This window comes from Mustela erminea, chromosome 13 (genome assembly GCF_009829155.1).
Source record: "Mustela erminea isolate mMusErm1 chromosome 13, mMusErm1.Pri, whole genome shotgun sequence".
NCBI classification, from domain to species: domain Eukaryota; kingdom Metazoa; phylum Chordata; class Mammalia; order Carnivora; family Mustelidae; genus Mustela; species Mustela erminea.
The window spans coordinates 83,957,330-83,976,492 of NC_045626.1; the positions used below are offsets into that span (position 1 = coordinate 83,957,330).

A 19,163-nucleotide genomic window follows, 5' to 3' on the forward strand; every position below is an offset into this window, starting at 1 on the left:
TGGTGGGGGGAATGCTGCTTATGGAGCAGGGAAAGCTTCTTGAAGGAGGTAACATTTGAACAGAGCCTTGAAGATGAGGGAGCCAGCAGCGGGGAGAGAGAGAATAATCTAGACACAGGAATCACCACCAGGAGAAACAGCCCCCACCGGACCAAGAGAGGGTGGTGGACCCTTGTGACCAGCTGCCCACCCCCCGCCCCAGTTATTGTCCCAGAAACACAACTTAGCTTAATCTTCACAACAACTGACCCATTTTAGAGATGAGGATGTGGGGCTGACAGAGACTGGCAATGTCCGGGGACTTCCGGTGCCAGCCTCACCTCCCTTCCCGGCAGGCTGCTCTGGGTGCTGCCGCCAAGGGTGGAAGCTGGGTTCAGAGCAGGCTCTGGCCCTCTAACCACTAGTTTCTGGTCTTTGTTTCCAAAACCCCAGCTACCATTGATCCTGAAGCAGGTGGAGCACCCACATCTGGGGAGCTAGGTTCTGGGGTAGATATGACCTCCACCCAGTGTCTTGGGCCAAAAGTTCCAGGGAACTGACATTTCCTCATACTCCCCCCACTCACATATGCCTGGTACTTTACATATATTTACATCTCATTTAATCATCAAAACAATAAAATCATGTTATATCCCCATGAGATGGTTCCATCCCCATCTTCCAGATGAGAAAACTGAGGCCTAGCAAAGGGAAGCCATTTGTTCAAGGCCACCAACCCAGAACAAGGCAGAGCTGAATCTGAACCCCGTACAGCCCAAACGCCAGACATTGGCATATGCACTTCACAACTTCTGCTGAATCCACCTGCCCCTAAAGGATTACCAACATGACATTTGTCCTTATATGACTCAGTACTTTTTAACTAAAAATATTTTAAATTATTGTAAATAGATCATTGGGATCCTATATCATAAATAGAAGGTGCCTTAAACCATAAAAATAAACACAAAGAGGGGGCACCTGTCTGGCTTGGTCGGGAAAGCATGCAGCTCTGGATCTCAGGGTTGTGAGTTCAAGCCCCACACTGGGTGAAAACTGATGTTATTAAATTCTAGTTAGACTCTCTTGTTACCTAAGACTGGGATCCCAAGGCTGGCTCTCCCTTGGCTAAAAAGGGAGATGCACAGGTATTGTATAGGTGTTTAAGATGCTCTAGCACTGGACTGAAGTTTATCTAGAAGGAAGTAGGTGACACCCGGCATGCAATGTGTTCAAAGTTTCACTGCTGTGCCAGGTACACTGAAGCTGTTTCCCGTGTCAGGTGACCCCATAAGGGGAAGTGCTGGGTCCCACCAAGCCCCCAATCTTCAAAGTGACCCATGTCCCCACTTTGGTGTTTGGCAAGCCTCCTATCCTGGTGTCAGAAGTGACCAAACATCCCCGCATCTCCTCGTCTGGAGCAGGGAGCCCAGGTTCTGCGGGGCTCAGCACTTCCAGCCGAACCTTTCAGCCAAGACACACAGCTGCCCAGAGTTGGGCGCGGGATCCCTCACCTCACTCCTGCGACAGACACACAGTCGATACCTGGATGAGGGCAGTGGCAGTGGGAAGCCAAGGGCCTTGGATCCAACCTGGACGAAAAAGCCCCAAACAGGGAGAATCCCAAATCAGAAATGTTTGACTACAACAAATCTTTTGGATTAATCGAGCACGATGGCAGACACGGGAGATCAGACGCGAGCCATCCGAGGTGGCAGGTCCCGACGGGAGCGCAGGGAGGGGGACACTGTCAGGAAGCGGAGGGCCTTTGTCCTACAGTCATCAACCTGCTCTTTATGCATAAACTGCTTAATAAAATGACTAATTCATTTTGGTTACATTGGATCTAACCCCTTAGAGAATACTGCCAGAGGACTTGTAATATTTTAATACCACACCGGGCTTCACGGAGGCACTTCGTCTATTCCCTCTCCCACCGCTAGCTGATGCTGTGGTGTTTCTTCAGAAAGTGTCTATGGGGTTTTTGGTGGGGGGGAGCCGGGGAGCTAGGAAAAGCTGTCTCATTCCTCCCACTGTGTCCATCTGAAGGAAAGTGGCATTCAGAGCTTTTTTAGGAAAGCTGGAGCCGCGAAGGCTGTCCGAGAGGCTGTTTAGAAACACATATATGCAGAAGTATGCGTGCGCCCCTCCAAAATATCTTGGAGACAGAAGCCTTCTCCCATCTGGGCCCAGGCTCTGGGCGCCTGCATGGGCGGGAGGCTCGGGCTACTGACGGCGGCAGAGAGACTAACTCTGATCCTTTAATCTTAACTTTTCGAGAGCAGATGGGGTGTGGGGCCCGTCCACACAGCCGTGAGCCATGTGTCCGCCCACCCGCTCTTCCATCCACTGCCAGGACCGGCTGCTCCGGGGGGTCTTCTGGCTGAAGGACGGACAGAGGGGCTGGGGAAGGTCTTCCTTCTTGGCACGGGGTGATGGTGGGAATTCAACACCAGCATAGCTGCAGGGACTGTTTACTGAGCACATACTAGGTGCTAGACACCCAGAGGGCCTTCTAGAATCTGCACCACGGTTACTCCTCTCTGAGGTCCCAGGAGGTAGGTGTGCTTTTCCAGACCAAGAAACAGACTGAGAGGCAGAACCAGCCACTCAGGGTGGCCCAGCCAGGGAGCACCAGAGCCCGATTCAAAGCCAAGTCCATTATAAAACAAATAAAGTTCCCATATACGGAGTTTCACAGAAAGGCAGGCAGCGACAGTGTTTTGCTTCACATTGCGCTCCTGGTGGTGAGTGGAGGGTCCAGCAAACAGGAGGCGCTCAATATTTGTCTCATGAATTGCATGGGGCTGCTACTCTGTACCAGGCACCATACTCAATGTTCTTTCTCTCACCAAATCCACCCAATTGGCCTATAAGTAGGTACGATTATTATCCGTGTTTTATAAATGGGGAAACTGAGGAGCAGAAAAGTGAAGAATGACAAGGGGAGCTCAAGGCAGGACCGGGATTGGCCCTGCTGGTAGGACGGCCCTCTGGCCTGGGGTCCTGCTAGTGCTTCTCCTGTCACTCGGCTCCCTGAATTTGGAAGCTTGAGCCGGGAGAACGAGGAGTTCTTAGCTGGGGGGGTTAACTTGTTCCTCTTCTGGGTAACACACTTGTATTTCAGCAAAGGGCCCATCCTCTCAATCTAGAACCTCTTAACCTACCAGCAACAAAGACCCTCAGCTGTTTGTCACTCTTTTTGGAGGCCAAATGTCCAATGGTTTTGTTCAAATCCTTTCAATTTTTAAAATGAACCTGCAAGTAGGTTAGGAGTCCGGGTCAAAATTCAGACTCTACTGTCTCTCTGCTGTGTGACCTTGGGCAAATGCCTTGATCTCTCCGAGCCTCCATTTTTTCAGCTGCACAGTAGGACAGCTTAGCTGCTGTCAAGGGGACTAAGGGGATCATGGACTCATTTCTGTGAAGGGCTGTGCTGCATAGCCTGACGCACAGGCACCCCCCAACCACCCCTGCAAGGGTGGCAGCTGATGCTTTAGGTCCACGTTCAAAGCCTGCTTTCTCTGAGGTGCCTCCTCCGGCTGCCCAGCCGTGGGGCCCTTTCTCTGGCAGTCTGACTTTGGGTCATGATGGCCCTGCCAGCCTCCCAGTCTCTGAGGGCAGAAGAAGGCTCAGGCTTGAGCTCCCACAGGGTTCAGCTCTAGTAGGTGCCCCAAATGAACTGATGAAAAGCCACAGCTGATGTGCCTGGCTTCCCTTCTGCAAGGGAACAGCCATGCATCGAGCACCTACTGGGTACCAGTATCATGCCAGATGCTTTTGTTTAATCTTCCTCCAGTCCTTGGTTACCAAGAATACTGAAAGTTAGACGGGCCGCCATGGTGGGGGAGCACTTCTGGCAGGGGAGATGGTGGTGTAATGCCTTCTAAAGTCAGCTGCCATCTTCGGGAAACTCTGACCTTGTTTCCTACGGGATCAAGTGAGCAGAGGCATATTCAGGGATAAAGGGATGGAAGTGAGAGCAAACAGAAACAAGTTTCTCATTGTACTAAAATCTTTATTACCTGTATTTGTGAAGGTGGCTTATCCACTAGATGGCGGTACAACTAGTCATTTGGGACAAAAGCAAAGCTAAATTCTTAACCTCCCTTGCTACTTCCATCAAAGATTCATTCTCTAAAAATTAAGGTCACAGAAGTACTGAAAAAGAAAAACCCAAAACTTTCAAGCAAGAAGGGGTTTTAAAAAATATGACATGAAATCCAGGAAATATAAAAGCAAAGGTTTGATAAGAATTTCTACGTTTCTGCAAATATTTTTTGAAAGCAAACTAGGGGAGAAGATATGAGACATGTTTACCAGGACAAAGATTATTATCTGTAATATATAAAGAGTGCCTACAAATCAATAAGAAAGTGATCTCTGACATTAAAATGGGCTGTAGATACATGAACCAGTGATTCACAAAAGAATATGAGAGGCTCATAATATTTGAAAAGATACTTAGTGTAACAAATGCATGAGTTCAGAATAAATTCTGGGTTTGGGGCCGATGCATGGCTACAATCTATTTTCCTTCCCAAGTTCTCTTCCTTGTCCTCAGAACTATAGCACAGTACCAATAAGCTGCTCATTCCTGAGCACCCTAAATGCCCAACATTGGAGAGGGCAGTCCAGAAAATTACAGCACAGCCACACAAGAGACCATTACACATGATGAACCAAAGTTACTCAGGATTTTTAATCACACAGGGAAATACGTATGCTCATATTGGGTAAAAGGAAGGATGATTCAAAATGGTACAAGCAGAATGAACTACTGTTTTGAGGAAGTACATAGGGAAAAGATCAGAAAGAAAAATAATGTTCCCACTGCTTCTCTAGTAGGGAGTTCTGTCTCCTTTCTATTTTTCCGTATTTTTTGAAGTCAAAAGCATGTATATGTGACTTTTATAATTGGAGAGAAAAAAAAATTAAGCCCCAAACACTGTAAAGTATTTTCCTATTCCAGACTCAGTCACCCTGTTGCCTAAACTGCTCACCCCATGTCCTCGATAACTGATAGAACCTTGTGAGATCAGCAGCAAACCTTGTGATCTATGTAGCTTACACTCTGATGTCAGCTTTTCAGTGGGCTGCTGGTTATCAGACCCTGCCAAATACTTTCACACCCAGCACAGTGAACCTTCGTGTCAAATAGTGAGTAGCTGCTATTATTACCCCTCTGCTAAAGACATAGAACTCAGAGCTCAGAGAGGTTCGGGCCCCTGCCCAAGGTCACACAGCTCAAAACTACCGAACTGAGAGTCCTACCCTGCTGTGTCTGACTCTGCAGCTGGAACGCCTAAGCTGACCAGCTTTGCCTCCTGAAAGAAGCAGGGAGAGAAACACCTGTCAGGAGTTGCCGTCTCCCGCACTGGATTTTTAAAAAACCAAAGTAAAGCAGAAAAACCCATTTTGGGGGCACTCACCTCTCTCTTCTTTTCTCTTCAGCAGTCCTCTTCTGCCTGCTCTCTTACTTGCTCTCTCCTTGTTTCCTTTCTTTTCATTTTTTTCTTTCTTTCTTCCTCCCCTCTTCCCGCCTTGTACTTTTAACTAAGCACTCAGTTAACAAGTTAGCTTTGTGAAGCTCGGGTCGGTACCTGGTGACTGCGAGCGCGATAAAGAAATCAGCCGCCACCGATACAGAAGTCAGAAAGGTTTAAATCAAACCATCCTCCACAACAATGACATTAATTATGCTTTTAACACGTTTTACTGCTTTTTTTCTCACTTCACGCCACATCTGTGTGAACAATATCCAAAAGATTTACGGTTTTCTTTCGTAATTACAGACATACAGGCTGCACACTTATCAAAATACTTGCTGAGCAATCACGCCATATCGCATTCTCTGCCAAAGATTTGTGTTGGCAGCAGTCATTCAAAACAAAAATGTTGAATCAGGACTTGTGTGGCTTTGGAGGGGGGTGGAAAGTATTTCGACAAATAATTTGCCTGTCAAGAAATATAAAAACAGGAGAGTGTGCATCCTGGCAAATTTTCCAGGAGTGTTATTTTTCTGGAGGGGGTTGGAACAGCGTGTGTGTGGGGGGGACAGTGCGCCGGGAAGCTCCAAGCACCAAAAACACATCTGACATTTGGTTCTTGTGTCTGAGGATAAAATTTAATGAGAACAAAAATATGTCTTCCTAATTCCCCTAAGAAATCATTAAAACATTTTGTTATTCTTAAATGTCTCGAAAATGAATTAGAGCCCCTAAAGGGGCCGTTCGAACAGTATGTCTCCATCAGTTAAGGCTCCTTGTTCTCCAACTCAGTGACAGCTAGGGACGTACGTCTCCCCCGCCTCTCCATTTCTGGGGAGCAGAGTTGCGAAATCAGATGCGTGGAGTCAGCACCAGACTTGGAATGACCCCTTTGGGGGGAGGGGCAGGAGGGCACGAGGACCTTCTGGAAAGCTCTGCACCGGTCTTGGGAACTCTCGCAGTCCCTGGGGCTGGCACTCTGGCCCTGTGATTGTGTTAACCGCCCTATCTAGAGAAAGATGAGGGTTTCATGGTGAACCCTGGAATTAATGACTCTTTTCCAAGCAGGGGCCATAGCCTCTCTCACCCTCAAGCGCTAGGCTTGCTGGAGCTCCCCTAGGTTCGCCATAAGCAATGGTTATTCGAGGGATGATCTGGTCATCTGCCAGCGGCATCCAACCTCCCCGAGGCCTGGGCCCCTGTCTGCATTTGCAGGCTCATGATTAGGTTCTCAGTGTCTAGCAAGTGCCAGGCACACAGCAGGCACTTAATAAATGCACTTAAATAAATGTAAATAAACACGTGATAGGCAGAGGACTCCAGGTGAAAGAGCGCCTTGTCATTCAAATAACCCTTCTCCCCATTTCTGCATGTGAGTCTTGTTTCTCATTCATTCAACAACTATTAGGTGCTTACTGTGTACCAGGTTCTGGGTATACAAAACTGATATGACCAGTCAGTACCAGGCTTAGAGAATTTCACTTCTAGGAAAGCCAGACACATACATGATGACAAGTGTAGACCAGTCACTAACTTATACAAGAGGAGGGAGGGACTCGCGAAGTCAATTAATTCATCTGCAGTCACCCAGCGAGTGAGTGGTCTGGGTAGGACTCCAGCCTGAGCCCATCTCAGAGCTGCCCCCTGGTGCTACAGGGGAGGTACATGGGGTCTAGGGGAGGAGCCTTGTGTGGAGACTCCTAGGAGACATTTTTGGGGTCTATTGTGGGTCACTTTCCAATGTCACTTGTTGCTGATCTTGTGGGACCGTAAGGACTGAAAAATGATGGTAAATATGAGGGTTTATTTTCCCAATTATTTTTTCCAGATAGCTCTAATGAGGGTAGAGATATAAGCAGAGCATCTGCTACATGCCCAATGTGGTCCTTAGTGAGGGGGACAATGGCCAGGGCTGTCTTGGCCTCATGGCCCGGGGGCCATGTCTTCATGGTGGGCATAGAACCCCAAGGGCTATGCTGTCCAACTCCAGCCACTCTCACTGCCCAAACATCCTCCTTGAGACACACACAGCATGCTGCCTTCCAGGGAGTGTAGGACCAGGGCAAAGAGGATGGAGTGTGCACATCCCTCTGTGGGGGGCTGAACGGGTCCCTGAACATATACCCATGTCCTAATGCCTGGAGCCGGTGAAGTGACCTTATTTGGGAAAAGGGTCTTTGGCAGATGTAACTCAGCTAAGGTCTCTGGAGATCACCCTGGATTATGGGGTGGGCCCTAAATTCAATGGCTAGTGTTCTTATAAGAGAAAAGAGCTGGAGAGTTGGGACCCAGACATAGGGAGGAGGGAGCCTCGTGAGGACAGAGGCAAAGACAGGAATGATGGGGCCACAGGCAAAGGGACACCTGGAACCACAAGAAGCTGGAAGAGGTAAGGAAGAAGCTTCCCCTAGAATCTTGAGAGGGAGCACGGCCCTGTGGGCACCTTAATTTCGGATTTCCGGCCTCCAGAACTAGGAGACAATAAACATCTGTGGCTTGAAGCCCCCCAGTTTGTGGTGACTTGTTACAGGAGCCCCAGAAAACAAACACAGCCTCCCCCACGCAGCTGAGTTGTGACACGGAGCAGCCACTCTGGACACAGCAGCGTGTGTGCGGAGACCTGAGCCCCACTCTCCTGGCTGTGAGACCTCAGGCGCCAGACTCAACCTCGGGGTACCCCGCGAAGGAGGCTGGTTGGCCTGTTCCCCTGGAGCTGTAACATGCAGACGGTGGAGCGGCCTCAATGCCAGGCGTGCGCTTTCTAAACCCTGAGGCGCTCCCAGAGCTCGGGAGCTTGTCTCATCCCATTTCTGGCAGCCTCAAGCCCTCCTTGGCTTGTAGCCCCATCACTCCAGCCTGAGCCAGTCTTCACATGGCCTTCCTCCTGGGTCTCTCTGTGTCCTCTCCTCCTCTTACAAGGACACTAGTCACTGGAGGTAGGATCCACCCTGTATCCGCATGGTCTCATCTTGAGGTCCTTAACTAGTTACATCTGCAAAGACCCTGCTTCCAAAGAAGATCACGTTCCAAGGTTCAGGGTAGACATGCATTTTGGGAGGACACCACTCAAGCCACCCTAGTCGCCCAAGACAGACGGAATGAGGAACTTCCCCACCCACAAACACAAAGATCCCACAAACGACCTCCCCATAGAGTAGAAAGGACTTCGCCTTCTCCATGACTCGGCTTAGCTAGGATTTCATGTTCTTCCTCATAAACCCCCAGCCCTGGTCACCCGAAAGCATTGATCCCTGTGGTTGTGTAGAAGGGCCCCAGAAAGGACCAGGAGGCTGTCCGGATGGCGGGAGTTGGCAGAGGGTGCCCTCCCAGCCCCACCATTGTAAGCGAATCACTTACACCTCCCTGGGCTCCCGTTTCGGAGTCATGAAATGAAAAGGTGGCAGAGGAGGGGCCGTTTTGGAAATGGGAGACTGTTTTACAGACATGTGTCTGCATATCTTAGGCACACACCTAAGTGTGCTCAAACCGCTCACAGCTCTACAATCCACACCAAGATCAAGAAGCAGCATCTTTGGCCCCCAGAGGTCCCTTTTCGGAACTATTGGCCCTCCAACAGAAACCACTCTCTTGACTTCTAACAGCACAGGTTAAATTTTTTTTTTTTTTTTTTTTTTTTTAGTTGAGAAGAAATTCTTAGAACATATAATCTACCATTTTAAAGTGAACAGTTCAGTGGGATCTGGCACATTCATGAAGTCACATAGCCAGCACCCCTATCTAGCCCCAGGGCATTTCCATCCTTCCAGAAGGAGACCCCACACCCATTAGCAGTCACCAACCCTCTCCCACCAGTCTGGTATCTGTCTCCTTAGATTTGCCCATTTGGGACATTCCATTTAAGTGGAGTCTTGGATTATGTGACCTTGTGTCTGGCTTCTTCCACTCAGCACCGTGATCGCGAGGGCCGTCCCTGCTGCGTGTCAGCGCGTGTCAGCGCGTGTGAGCGCATCTCTCCTTTTTATGGCTGAATCGACCACATTTTATTTATCCATCCATCCATTCATGGACATTTGGGTTGCTTCCCCGTTTTGGGCATTGTGAATAGTGCTGACAGATTCATCTTTGCCTGTCTTTATATTTCATGTAAAGAGAGTCACGTAAGTAATGTGTTCTTTGAGCTGAAGTTGGCTGCGCCATGGTGGGGAAACATTGAGGTCTTTCCTCCAGTGCCCTCAGCTGGCAGACAGCCCTGGGCACCATCTGTCCTTTGGGGCAATGGGATGGGGGTTCTGGCAGGTAAGACACTCGGCTCCCCAAGAAGGTCCAGGTGGGAGATCTTGCCAGGAGTCCCCCAAAGCTTTCTAGCTAACATTGGAATGTGGTGGGGGAGGATGGAGGAACTGTGTGGGGACATGTCACACCAGGCTGGGTGTGCACCTCTCACCGCCCCCAACAACCCTCACCTGTGGAAGGCTCAGCCTTGCCCAGGAGCCTTCGCTTGTCCCTAAATCCACTGTGGGGAGGCCCCTGTGTAACAACCAATAATGGCTAGCTCTTCAATGTCATTAATTATCCAGTTGTGGAACCCAAATGTATCTTACCTGGTGCTTCAATTAACTGCTTGTAAACACTCAGGAAAGCTGCCTCGGCCTCCTGACTTCTCTTACTAAGGGCCACCACCTTTGGAAATAAGAGAGAGAGTCATGTGTAACCATGGCATCCGAGTCTACAAGGAAATATGATCACTTTCCTACATGTGCAAACATGGGATGGGGGGAGGTGAGGGGAAATGAAAGTCAAAAGTATGGAGTTAGAAGGTCCAGGTTCGGGCACCTGGGTGGCTCAGTGGGTTAAGACTCTGCCTTCGGCTCAAGTCATGATCTCAGGGTCCTGGGATCGAGCACCGCATCAAGCTCTCTGCTCAGCAGGTAGCCTGGTCCCCCCGCCCAACTCTGCCTGCCTCTCTGCCTACTTGTGACCTCTCTCTCTCTCTCTGTCAAATAAATAAATAAAATATTAAAAATAAAAGAAAGTCCAGGTTCAAATCCTGGCCCTGCTGCATTTTAGCTGTGTGATCTCGGGCACGTCATTGGCCCTCTCTGATCTAAGGTTTCCTCATCTGAAAAATGGGGGAAAAATGGAACCTACCTTCTGGGTCTCTTCTGTGGATGGAATGAAATTGCATGTAAGTGCTAAGCACAGGGCCTGGCACACAGCAGGTTAATAGCTATTATTATTGTTTTTGTTATGAAAGGGTCCTGCTGGAGATCCAGATATGACACGTTCTGGGGGAAAGTGGCACACATCTGGGGAATATTTCTTGCCACTGAAAATTACAGAGAACTCGTTAAAGCTCTCGTGAGATGTCAAACAGCTCAACAAATGCTTCCTGGCTGATGAAGACACAAAGGCTCTGTAACCCCACTGTGAAGAGCTACCTTCCTACGTTTGTTCTCTTGCTCACAGACTTTTTTGTTCTGCCAGTGATGTTCCTTAAGATAAGGTGGGCAAGACATTTCTGGGGCTCAGCACCATCTCATCCCTCCCTGTCCTTGGCTAGGAATTCCAAGCTCTGGCCTCACAGCTGCCTTGGTGCTAGTTCTTGGTAGCCAGTTTCCCTGGCATCATCCTGGGCCTCCCTGGCACACGGCTGGTGTGAGCTCCTGGTACCTACAGGTCACCGTCCCTACATCCTTGAGAACACCCTGGGTGGGGTTATCTCCCTTTGCACTGGAACATCTTCATTCTCCCTGACAATGATATACTTCTCCCTCTGGTGCCATCTTCTTCAATGATGAATCTACGGGGAGGATCTATGCGTCAATCTCCCTTTTTCAGAGGTGGGCTTCTCTTACCAATCCCAGGGACGCCACTTGGGGGAGTGTCTGTTATCAAATTCCTTCCCTTGACATGAGCTCTGTGAATGCACTGTGTGGTGCACAGAAGGTGCTCAAAACAATTTGGGGGATGAGCACATATAAGAGGGTTGGTTGCCCCAACTCTAGGTCCTGTTTGTGACACCATTTTGGAGAAATGACAAGGGCCAATTCTGAGATGGTCTATTCAGAGAAGGGCCAACTAAGGCACAAGCCTTGGATCGAGGCCACCTGGGTTCAAATCCCAGGTCCATCACTTAGAATCTTTGTGTCTTTGAGCGGACAGGTCATGGCAATCCCTGTGTCTCTACTTCCCCCTCTGTAAAATGCAAATAATAACACCACACCCTCCCTTGCTGGAGGGTCAGATGATTTAACACATACAAAGCCCTTTGTAAATCTTACGGGATACATTAAGCCCCGTATAGGTCACCTCTTGGTATGACCAACCCCTTCCTTCTTGCCTGTTACGGGGACAGGTTCTGTCCAGTGCTGGGTGATAAACCCCAGCTGTGCTTATCTAGCGTCCTACAAAGACCACCTAAGAAAGGCTCCGCCTCCACACCTCGCAGTGCATACTGGGAAGAAGAATGTGAAAACCACAGTGGTTCTTGTAAGGCCTCTAATACGGCAGCCGCAAATCACAGGTGGCTCTTGAGCACTTGAAACGCAGCAAGCACAAATTGAGATGGGCTGGGAGTGCAAAGTGCACACAAGGTTTCAAAGACTTAGCAAGAGAAAAAGAATGGTCAACAGCTCATCATGTATACTGGTTACATATTGAATTGGTAACCTCTTGGATATGCTGGGTCAAATAAAGTCTTTTATTAAAATTCATTTCACCTGTTTCCTTTTACTTGTTTTTCAATGTAGATACTACAACCTGTAAAAATACATCCATGGATCACATTATATTTCTATTGGACAGCATAGCCTGAAGGTTTTATGAAGTCCACAGAGAATTCGTTGTTTAAGAGAGGTGGAGGGAAATGTATGGTGGACGTTGAGCAAATGATTTTAAAAAGGTCAGTTACTAAAACTCCCTAAGCTCTCTTGTTATTCTGTGAACAGTGTCTGGTCTTTTAAATTCCAGAGGGAATGATAGTCTCTCATTCACTCAACAAACATTTCATGAGCACCTACTATGTGCTCTGTGCTGGGAGCTCATCAATGAATGATGCAGACAGGAGCCCCGCCCTCATGGGACTCAGTCCAGCAGGGAGACTGAGATCAAAGCAGATTCTCCAGGTTACTCATTAATTACAAATGCTAAATGCTTCAGAGGGAATGTACAAGGGGGCCTTGAGAGTATGTTAAGTGGAGAGAATCTGGCCCAGTTTGGTGGAGGGAACATTACGCATTGTCTCGTGGAGAGGAGAAAGACAACGACAAACATAAAGAATGTTCCAGGGGCACCCGGGTAGCTTAGTGGGTTAAAGCCTCTGTTTTCGGCTCAGGTCATGATCCCAGGGTCATGGGATCGAGCCCCACATTGGGCTCTCTGCTCAGCAGGGAGCCTGCTTCCCTTCCTCTCTCTCTGCCTGATTGTGATCTTTGTCTGTCAAATAAATAAAATCTTTAGAAATAAATAAATAAATAAATAAATAGATCTAGGAAAGGGAAAAATCAACTGCAGGTTGATTTTTGATCTTGCTGAGATTGACAAGGCACAGTTCCTGTTCTGGGGACTAGCTACGTCCAAGAGGAACCACAACATGGGAGAAGGTGATGCAAACACTAGGAAGCAATTAATTCTGAGTTTTGAGGGGGCAGCCTTGATGGGTCAATAGTAATTATTATAGTTGTAATATTCAGCATTTACCATGTCCCAGATGCTCTTACTCTCCATGATCATCTCTCTCCATGGACACACCAATCAGTAAAGGTAGCTGCTGTCATTATCCTACTACATAGATGAGAAAACCTTGATGACACTGAATAACTTGCCAAAGGTCACCCAGTAAGTAGACGGCACAGTGGGATTCATACGAGGTCTGGGGGTTCAAATTCCTGCTCTGATCCAGATGCTGGGCCCTTTCTCCTGGAGAGAAAAACCATCCCACTCAGTGGGGGATAGTTGCTTGGACCCCATATGTTGCCTCGTGACATCATCTATGGCTGTACCAGGTCATAGGCTGCTGTGTTGCTGATCTGAAGCCCAGAAAAGCCATGAGAAATGAAAGCAATTCATCTTCTGAGCCCTAGATGGGAAATTATCAGAGATGAGCCAGCAAAGTCTGAATGTTTCATTTTATGGCATCTATGCTGAGCATGTGTGGGGCTTGGGAAAAGGCATAAGAACGTTCCATTGGCCAAGTCAGTCCATTGACTTGGGGCCCCTGGGTGGTTCAGTTGCTTAAGCGGCCGACTCTTGGGTTTCAGCTCAGGTCATGATCTCAGTGCCGTGGGCCTGAGCCCCGCGTCCAGCTCTGCGCTCTGTGTACAGTCTTTGGATTCCCTCTCCTTCCAGCTCATGCACGAGCCCTCTCTCTCTCTCTCTCAAATAAATAAATAAAATCTTAAAAAAAAAAAAAAAAGAAAAAGAATGTTCCATTGACTGCTAAGAAAGAACTGTGAGCAGGGTTGGGGCAAATACCAGAAGATTCCTTCAATGCTTCCCTGTCCCTGCCTATAGTGCCTTCTGCTTTCTTCTCACGGTGCTTATCAGTTCGTAAGGGCATGTTGTTTACCAGTGTGACAGTCTCCTTATGATATTGGTCTGCCCACTGGAGCTACGCTGTCCAATACAGCAGCCGCTGGCACACGTGGCCACTGAGCACTTGAAATGGGACAATTCCAAATTCAGATGGGCTATGGGTATAAAATACGGGATTTTTAAGTCTCAGGATGAAAAAAGGGTTGTAAAATACCTCAGTACTTTTTTAAAAAAGATTTTATTTATCTGAGAGAGAGAGAGAGAATGAGCAGGGGTGGGCGGAGGCAGGACAGAGGGAGAAGCAGGCTCTCTGCTGAGCAGGGAGCCCGACAGGGCACTCAATCCCAGGACCCTGAGATCATGACCTAAGACTCGGGCAGATGCTTAACAGACCGAGCCACCCAGGCAACCCATCTCAGTAACTTTTTATATTGATTTTATGTGAAATGATAACACTGTGGAATTACTGGGTTCAGTAAAATATATTATTAAAATTAAATTCACCTATTTCTTTTTACTTTGTAATGTAGCTATTAGAAAACTTTAAATTACATATATGGCTTGTGTTATATTTCTACTGGATAGTGTTGGTCTAAATCAAGGGTTGGGGTTGGCGAACTATGGTCCTTAGGCCAAATGTGGACCTTCATCTGTTTGTGTAAATAAAGTTTTCTTAGAATACAGTTGCAGCCATTCTTTTATTTATTGTCTATGGCTGCTTTCATGTTACAATGGTCTAGTTGCATAGTTGTGACAAAGACACCGGCTGTAAAATAAAAAATATGCAGGGGCACCTGGTTGGCTCAGTTAATAGAGCATGTGACTCTTGGTCTCGGAGTCGTTGAGTTTGAGCCCCATGTTGGGGGTAGTGATTACTTGAGATAAGATAAAATAGGGGTGCCTGCGTGGCTCAGTCGGTGAAGCATCTGACTCTTGGTTTTGGCTTGGTCGTGATCTCAGGGTCATGAGATGGGGCTCTATGTTGGGGGGGTCCATGCTCAGCGGGGAGCCTGCTTGGGGGTTCTCTCCCTCTGCCCCTTCCCCCTGCTCACACATGTGTGCTCTCTCTCGTTGTCTAAAATACATACATACATACATACATAAGTCTTATAAAATAAAATAAAAAAAATATTTACTATCTGGCCCTTTATAGAAAATGTTTGCCAATCCGTGCTTTCAAGACTCATCTAATGACTGGACAATATTTTCAAAAGCAGAGATCAAAAAACATCTTGGAACAGCTCTCAGTTTTAATCAGTTCAAGTTCAGGGCTTCCCACAGTAAAGATGACTTGCAGATAGGGAGCCATGTGGATGCCCTGCCTTGTTCAGTCTTGGTTTAGAACAATAACCCTGTCTGTTTCTAGAAGGCCAGGTCAAAATTTCTAATGGCATTAGAGCCCGATCTGGTGCTGGGCCTAATGTCATTAAGCATTTCTTGGCCTTAGTTTGTTCAGCCATCAAGTGGGAAAGATACTCTCCATCTGCCTAGGAAGCTACTGGGAAGGAATGGGCGAGCATGTGGCAAAGAGTGGCCACAGAAGTTGGCAAAAAGCTTTCTAATAAGGCACTTAATTAATTTTTCTTCTGACCACACAGGATGTCTTTTCCAAAGTCTGCAACTTTAGGGCGCTTCAACCACGTGCCCAGACAGGTGAGCTTGGCACAAATAAAAGGCCATGTGTGTCTTTGCCTCATGGCTGGGCCCGACCACACAGAAGGGCGGGAGAAAGTGTCCAGGATGACAGATTTGGCTTGTGACAGGCAGATCTTTGAAGGCCATCTGGGGAAGGAGGAGGAGGAGGAGGTGGCGGCCAGCTACAGACACCAAGAAGGTCACCATCAGAAATAGCTCAGCGTCTGATGGAGCACGTGGCATTTCCACTACCCGCTATAATACGAGGGGTGAAAACGTGTTTGGTCCCCCAAGTATGAAAATAACAGGTGCAAAGCCAGTTAAGTCAGGGGAGAGGCAAAAGCCTGTTCTGGCTACTTAGCTCTCATCTGTCAAGTGGTTAAAAGTAGCAAATTGGGGGGCCTCCTGAAGCTGAGCTTCCACGAGCTGTCCGAGCTAGTGGTGACAACAGCTGCTGGCTATTGAGAACTTCTCTGGCCAAGCTCTTTACAAAGAATGGTCAGAACTTCTGGGAACTGAACCTTATTCTGCACTCAGTGCTTTATTTTTGGATTCTCCGCCAGTTCTCAGATGCGAGCCTGGTTAAGGCCCCCTGTTCTACAGAGGAAGAAACGGACAGAACTAGTCGGTGGCAGAGGTGGCCCAGTCTTCTCATTCCAGGGCTCAGACTTCAATCAGAAACCAGTGCTTCCCAAAGCATGTCGCACGGTCCCCTGGGCATGGACAGGAGGACTTGTGATCAAGTCCACACACACTTTCTGCGTGGATATGTACAGAATATACCAACAAAATGGACGCTTTGACAAGAGCTGCTGGAAAAAGTCCCCTTTGATTCAGCGTAGCCCAATGTTTTCACAAATGCATTTAAGCCACAGAACTTTTTGTTTCGGAGAGTGAACCTGGAAACTAGGGTTCTGTGGAACATACTTTGAGAAAAGCTTTCCTTTACCACTGGGTCCCGGGCTCTGGGGAGGGTGGGTGTGGTGGTTCTGGGAGACAGAACTGGGTGTGTCTGATGTGGCAGAATTCTGGAAGAAACTGAAGACTTATGGACAATGGAGAGGAGGCGGGGTGATCCGATGATCTCAGGATCAGGACCTTTGAGGAGGATGAAGAGGAATTGAGATCTGGGGAGAGAAGGAATCAGCTCAGGAAGGCAAGGGGTGTGGGGCGTGCCCTTAAATGCTGAGGCCTGGTTCTCCCTCTGGAGGCTGGGGGTGCAGATCTGAGGGGATGCACGGGGAGTAAGGGGGCATGGAGAACTCGGGTGCTCGTGGGCACTGGGAGGAGCACAGAGAAGGGGGTGCGGAGGGCTGCGGTGTTCGTGGGCACTGCGGAGCACAGAGGGCTGCAGTGTTTGTGGTCACTGTGGGGAGCATGGAGAGGGGGGTGATGGACAGTCAGGGAGGCACCAACATGGGAGGCAGCATGGAACAAGAGGGTACGAATGAAGAGGGAGCATCGAGTGGGGGCACAGGCCCCAAGGGGAGAAGTATGGGGGTACATGGAGAATGAGGGGGGCAGAGGCATGAAAGACAGGAAGAAACCCAGAAGCTGTGAATGGGGGAAGCAAGTTGTTCACCGTGGGGTCTGCTCAGGGGCTGGGGAGGTTTGGTGCCCAGGTCCAGGGGGTCCTGGAGAACAAATTCGAAAGATGATCAGGAGATAAATTCCTGATTCAGGACAAGGTGGAGGCAAAAGATGGGGAGGGCTGTGGGGTATAATTAGCCAAGAGAGAGGAGCAGATCCAGGGGGACATACCCAAGAATGGTATGTAATCAGCTAAAGATCTTTCTGGCCACTACGTTGATAGCTGTAAATATTCCAGAGGTGGTGTGGACCAGGGGGGAGAGGATGAAGGAAATTTCAAAGAGGCTCCGTCTTAGAAAGCTTGAAGTTCTCAGAGTGAGCTACCTTATGAGATACTGAGCTCCCCATGAGGTGAGGCATCGAAGGAGACAACTACCCATCTGGGAGGCTGTAAAGGTACTCAGGGAGACCTGCATATGGAGGTCTGACTCGACTATCCAGAAGACTCACATGTGATTCTAAGATGAGTCTTAGATAAGTCTGATAGATTGATCCCTTTTCTTTATAGTAATATTCTGGTTTTCCACCACCTGTAGAACAGGATAACATTTATCTTGGGCTGGTATAAGAACTGGTATCATTAATAATAGCAGTGACTACCGAGCACTAACTGTCAGGCACTGTGTTATGTGCTGGGCATGTATTATCTCACTTAATCCTCATAACTGAGGAGGTGGTGTTACTGCCCATTTAATGGATGTGGATATTGAGGCACGGAATGGAGAAGGCCATAGCCTGTGGGAGTTGGGACCCAGATTCAGCTTAGCTGGACTCCAAACCCCATGCTTCCAATCCCTGCTTGGGACTGACTCTAGTGGGAGTTTTGTGGAAGCAGCTAGAATGTCTAAAAGAGTGGGAGGAGCTAGATGGTCAGGGGACTGGGAGGCCAGGAGGAGCCAAGCACCCAGGTCTTCAGCAGAACTTGACTCCCTCTGCCTTACACAGTGTGTTTGCTCGGAGCTCCATTCCTGGGTTGAGTGCTAACGCTCTCTCTGCTATAAATCACTGATGTGGCTGAGCAAATGAAAATGACAATTTAATGTTAGGCTTAAATAAGAAATAAGAGTTTGACTCTTATTTTTGTTGGCTATTGTTGATCTGGGCTCTCTTGGCTCCTACCCGCACGAGGCAGAAGCCTGAGACCCTCTCTGGCCTTCTGAGATCATGGGGGGCATTTCCTGGAGGATCATGGGGGTCCGACAAAGACCTCATTCTAAGGGCTCAGAAGTCAGCATTAGACACTTCCATATCAAGACAGGATGGAGCAGAATTAAGGCATCTGGCCACCTATCACTATTTTGAATCCTCAGATGTAAATTGCTAATTCAAATTCCATGCTTGAGTTCTGAGACGCCCCCCTCCTCTAGGGCTGCAGGTCCAGCTTCTAAATACTCCCCTCAATGCCTCAACCTGCAATGGTGATGGACATGGGCAGGAGCTCAGCAACTACAACAATAACAGGTGGTATTTACTGAGCACCTACTATGTGTGTGCCTGAGGGGAACCATCTCGCCCCCTCCCCAGGTCCCGCAAACACATACTCAGCGCTGTACATACATTAACTCACTTGATTCTTGCAAAACTCCCATGAGGTGGTGGTGTTCCAAAATGAACTGTGTTCCCCTGAATCTGTATGTTGAAGACCAACCTCCAGTGTGACTATATTTAGTGATAGGGCCTTTAAAGAGGTATTTAAAATTAAATGATGTCAAAATGGCAGGTCCCTGATCCTATAGGTCTAATGTTCTTTTTTTTTTTTAAGATTTTATTTATTTATAAATAAAGATTTTATTTATTTATTTGACAGAGAGAGAGACAGTGAGAGAGGGAACACAAGGAGGGGGAGTGGGGGTGTAAGAAGCAGACTTCTTGCTGAGCAGGGAGCTCAATGCGTGGTTTAATCCCAGGACCCTGGGATCATGACCTGACCCAAAGATCTTACCTTTTCAAAATGTAATCTCTACTCCCAATGTGGGG

At 48.2% G+C, this 19,163-nt stretch overlaps 1 protein-coding gene across 12 annotated transcripts in view; it reads right to left on the bottom strand.

Annotated features, from left to right (window-relative positions):
- CUX2 (cut like homeobox 2) overlaps window positions 1-19,163 on the bottom strand; it is a 316,587-nt gene that overhangs the window by 47,729 nt on the left and 249,695 nt on the right. For all 12 annotated transcript variants that reach the window (XM_032309665.1, XM_032309666.1, XM_032309656.1 and 9 more), the window contains one exon: window positions 10,031-10,109. In XM_032309665.1, coding sequence (XP_032165556.1) covers window positions 10,031-10,109 — 79 coding nt within the window. The remainder of the gene's footprint in view (window positions 1-10,030; window positions 10,110-19,163) is intronic.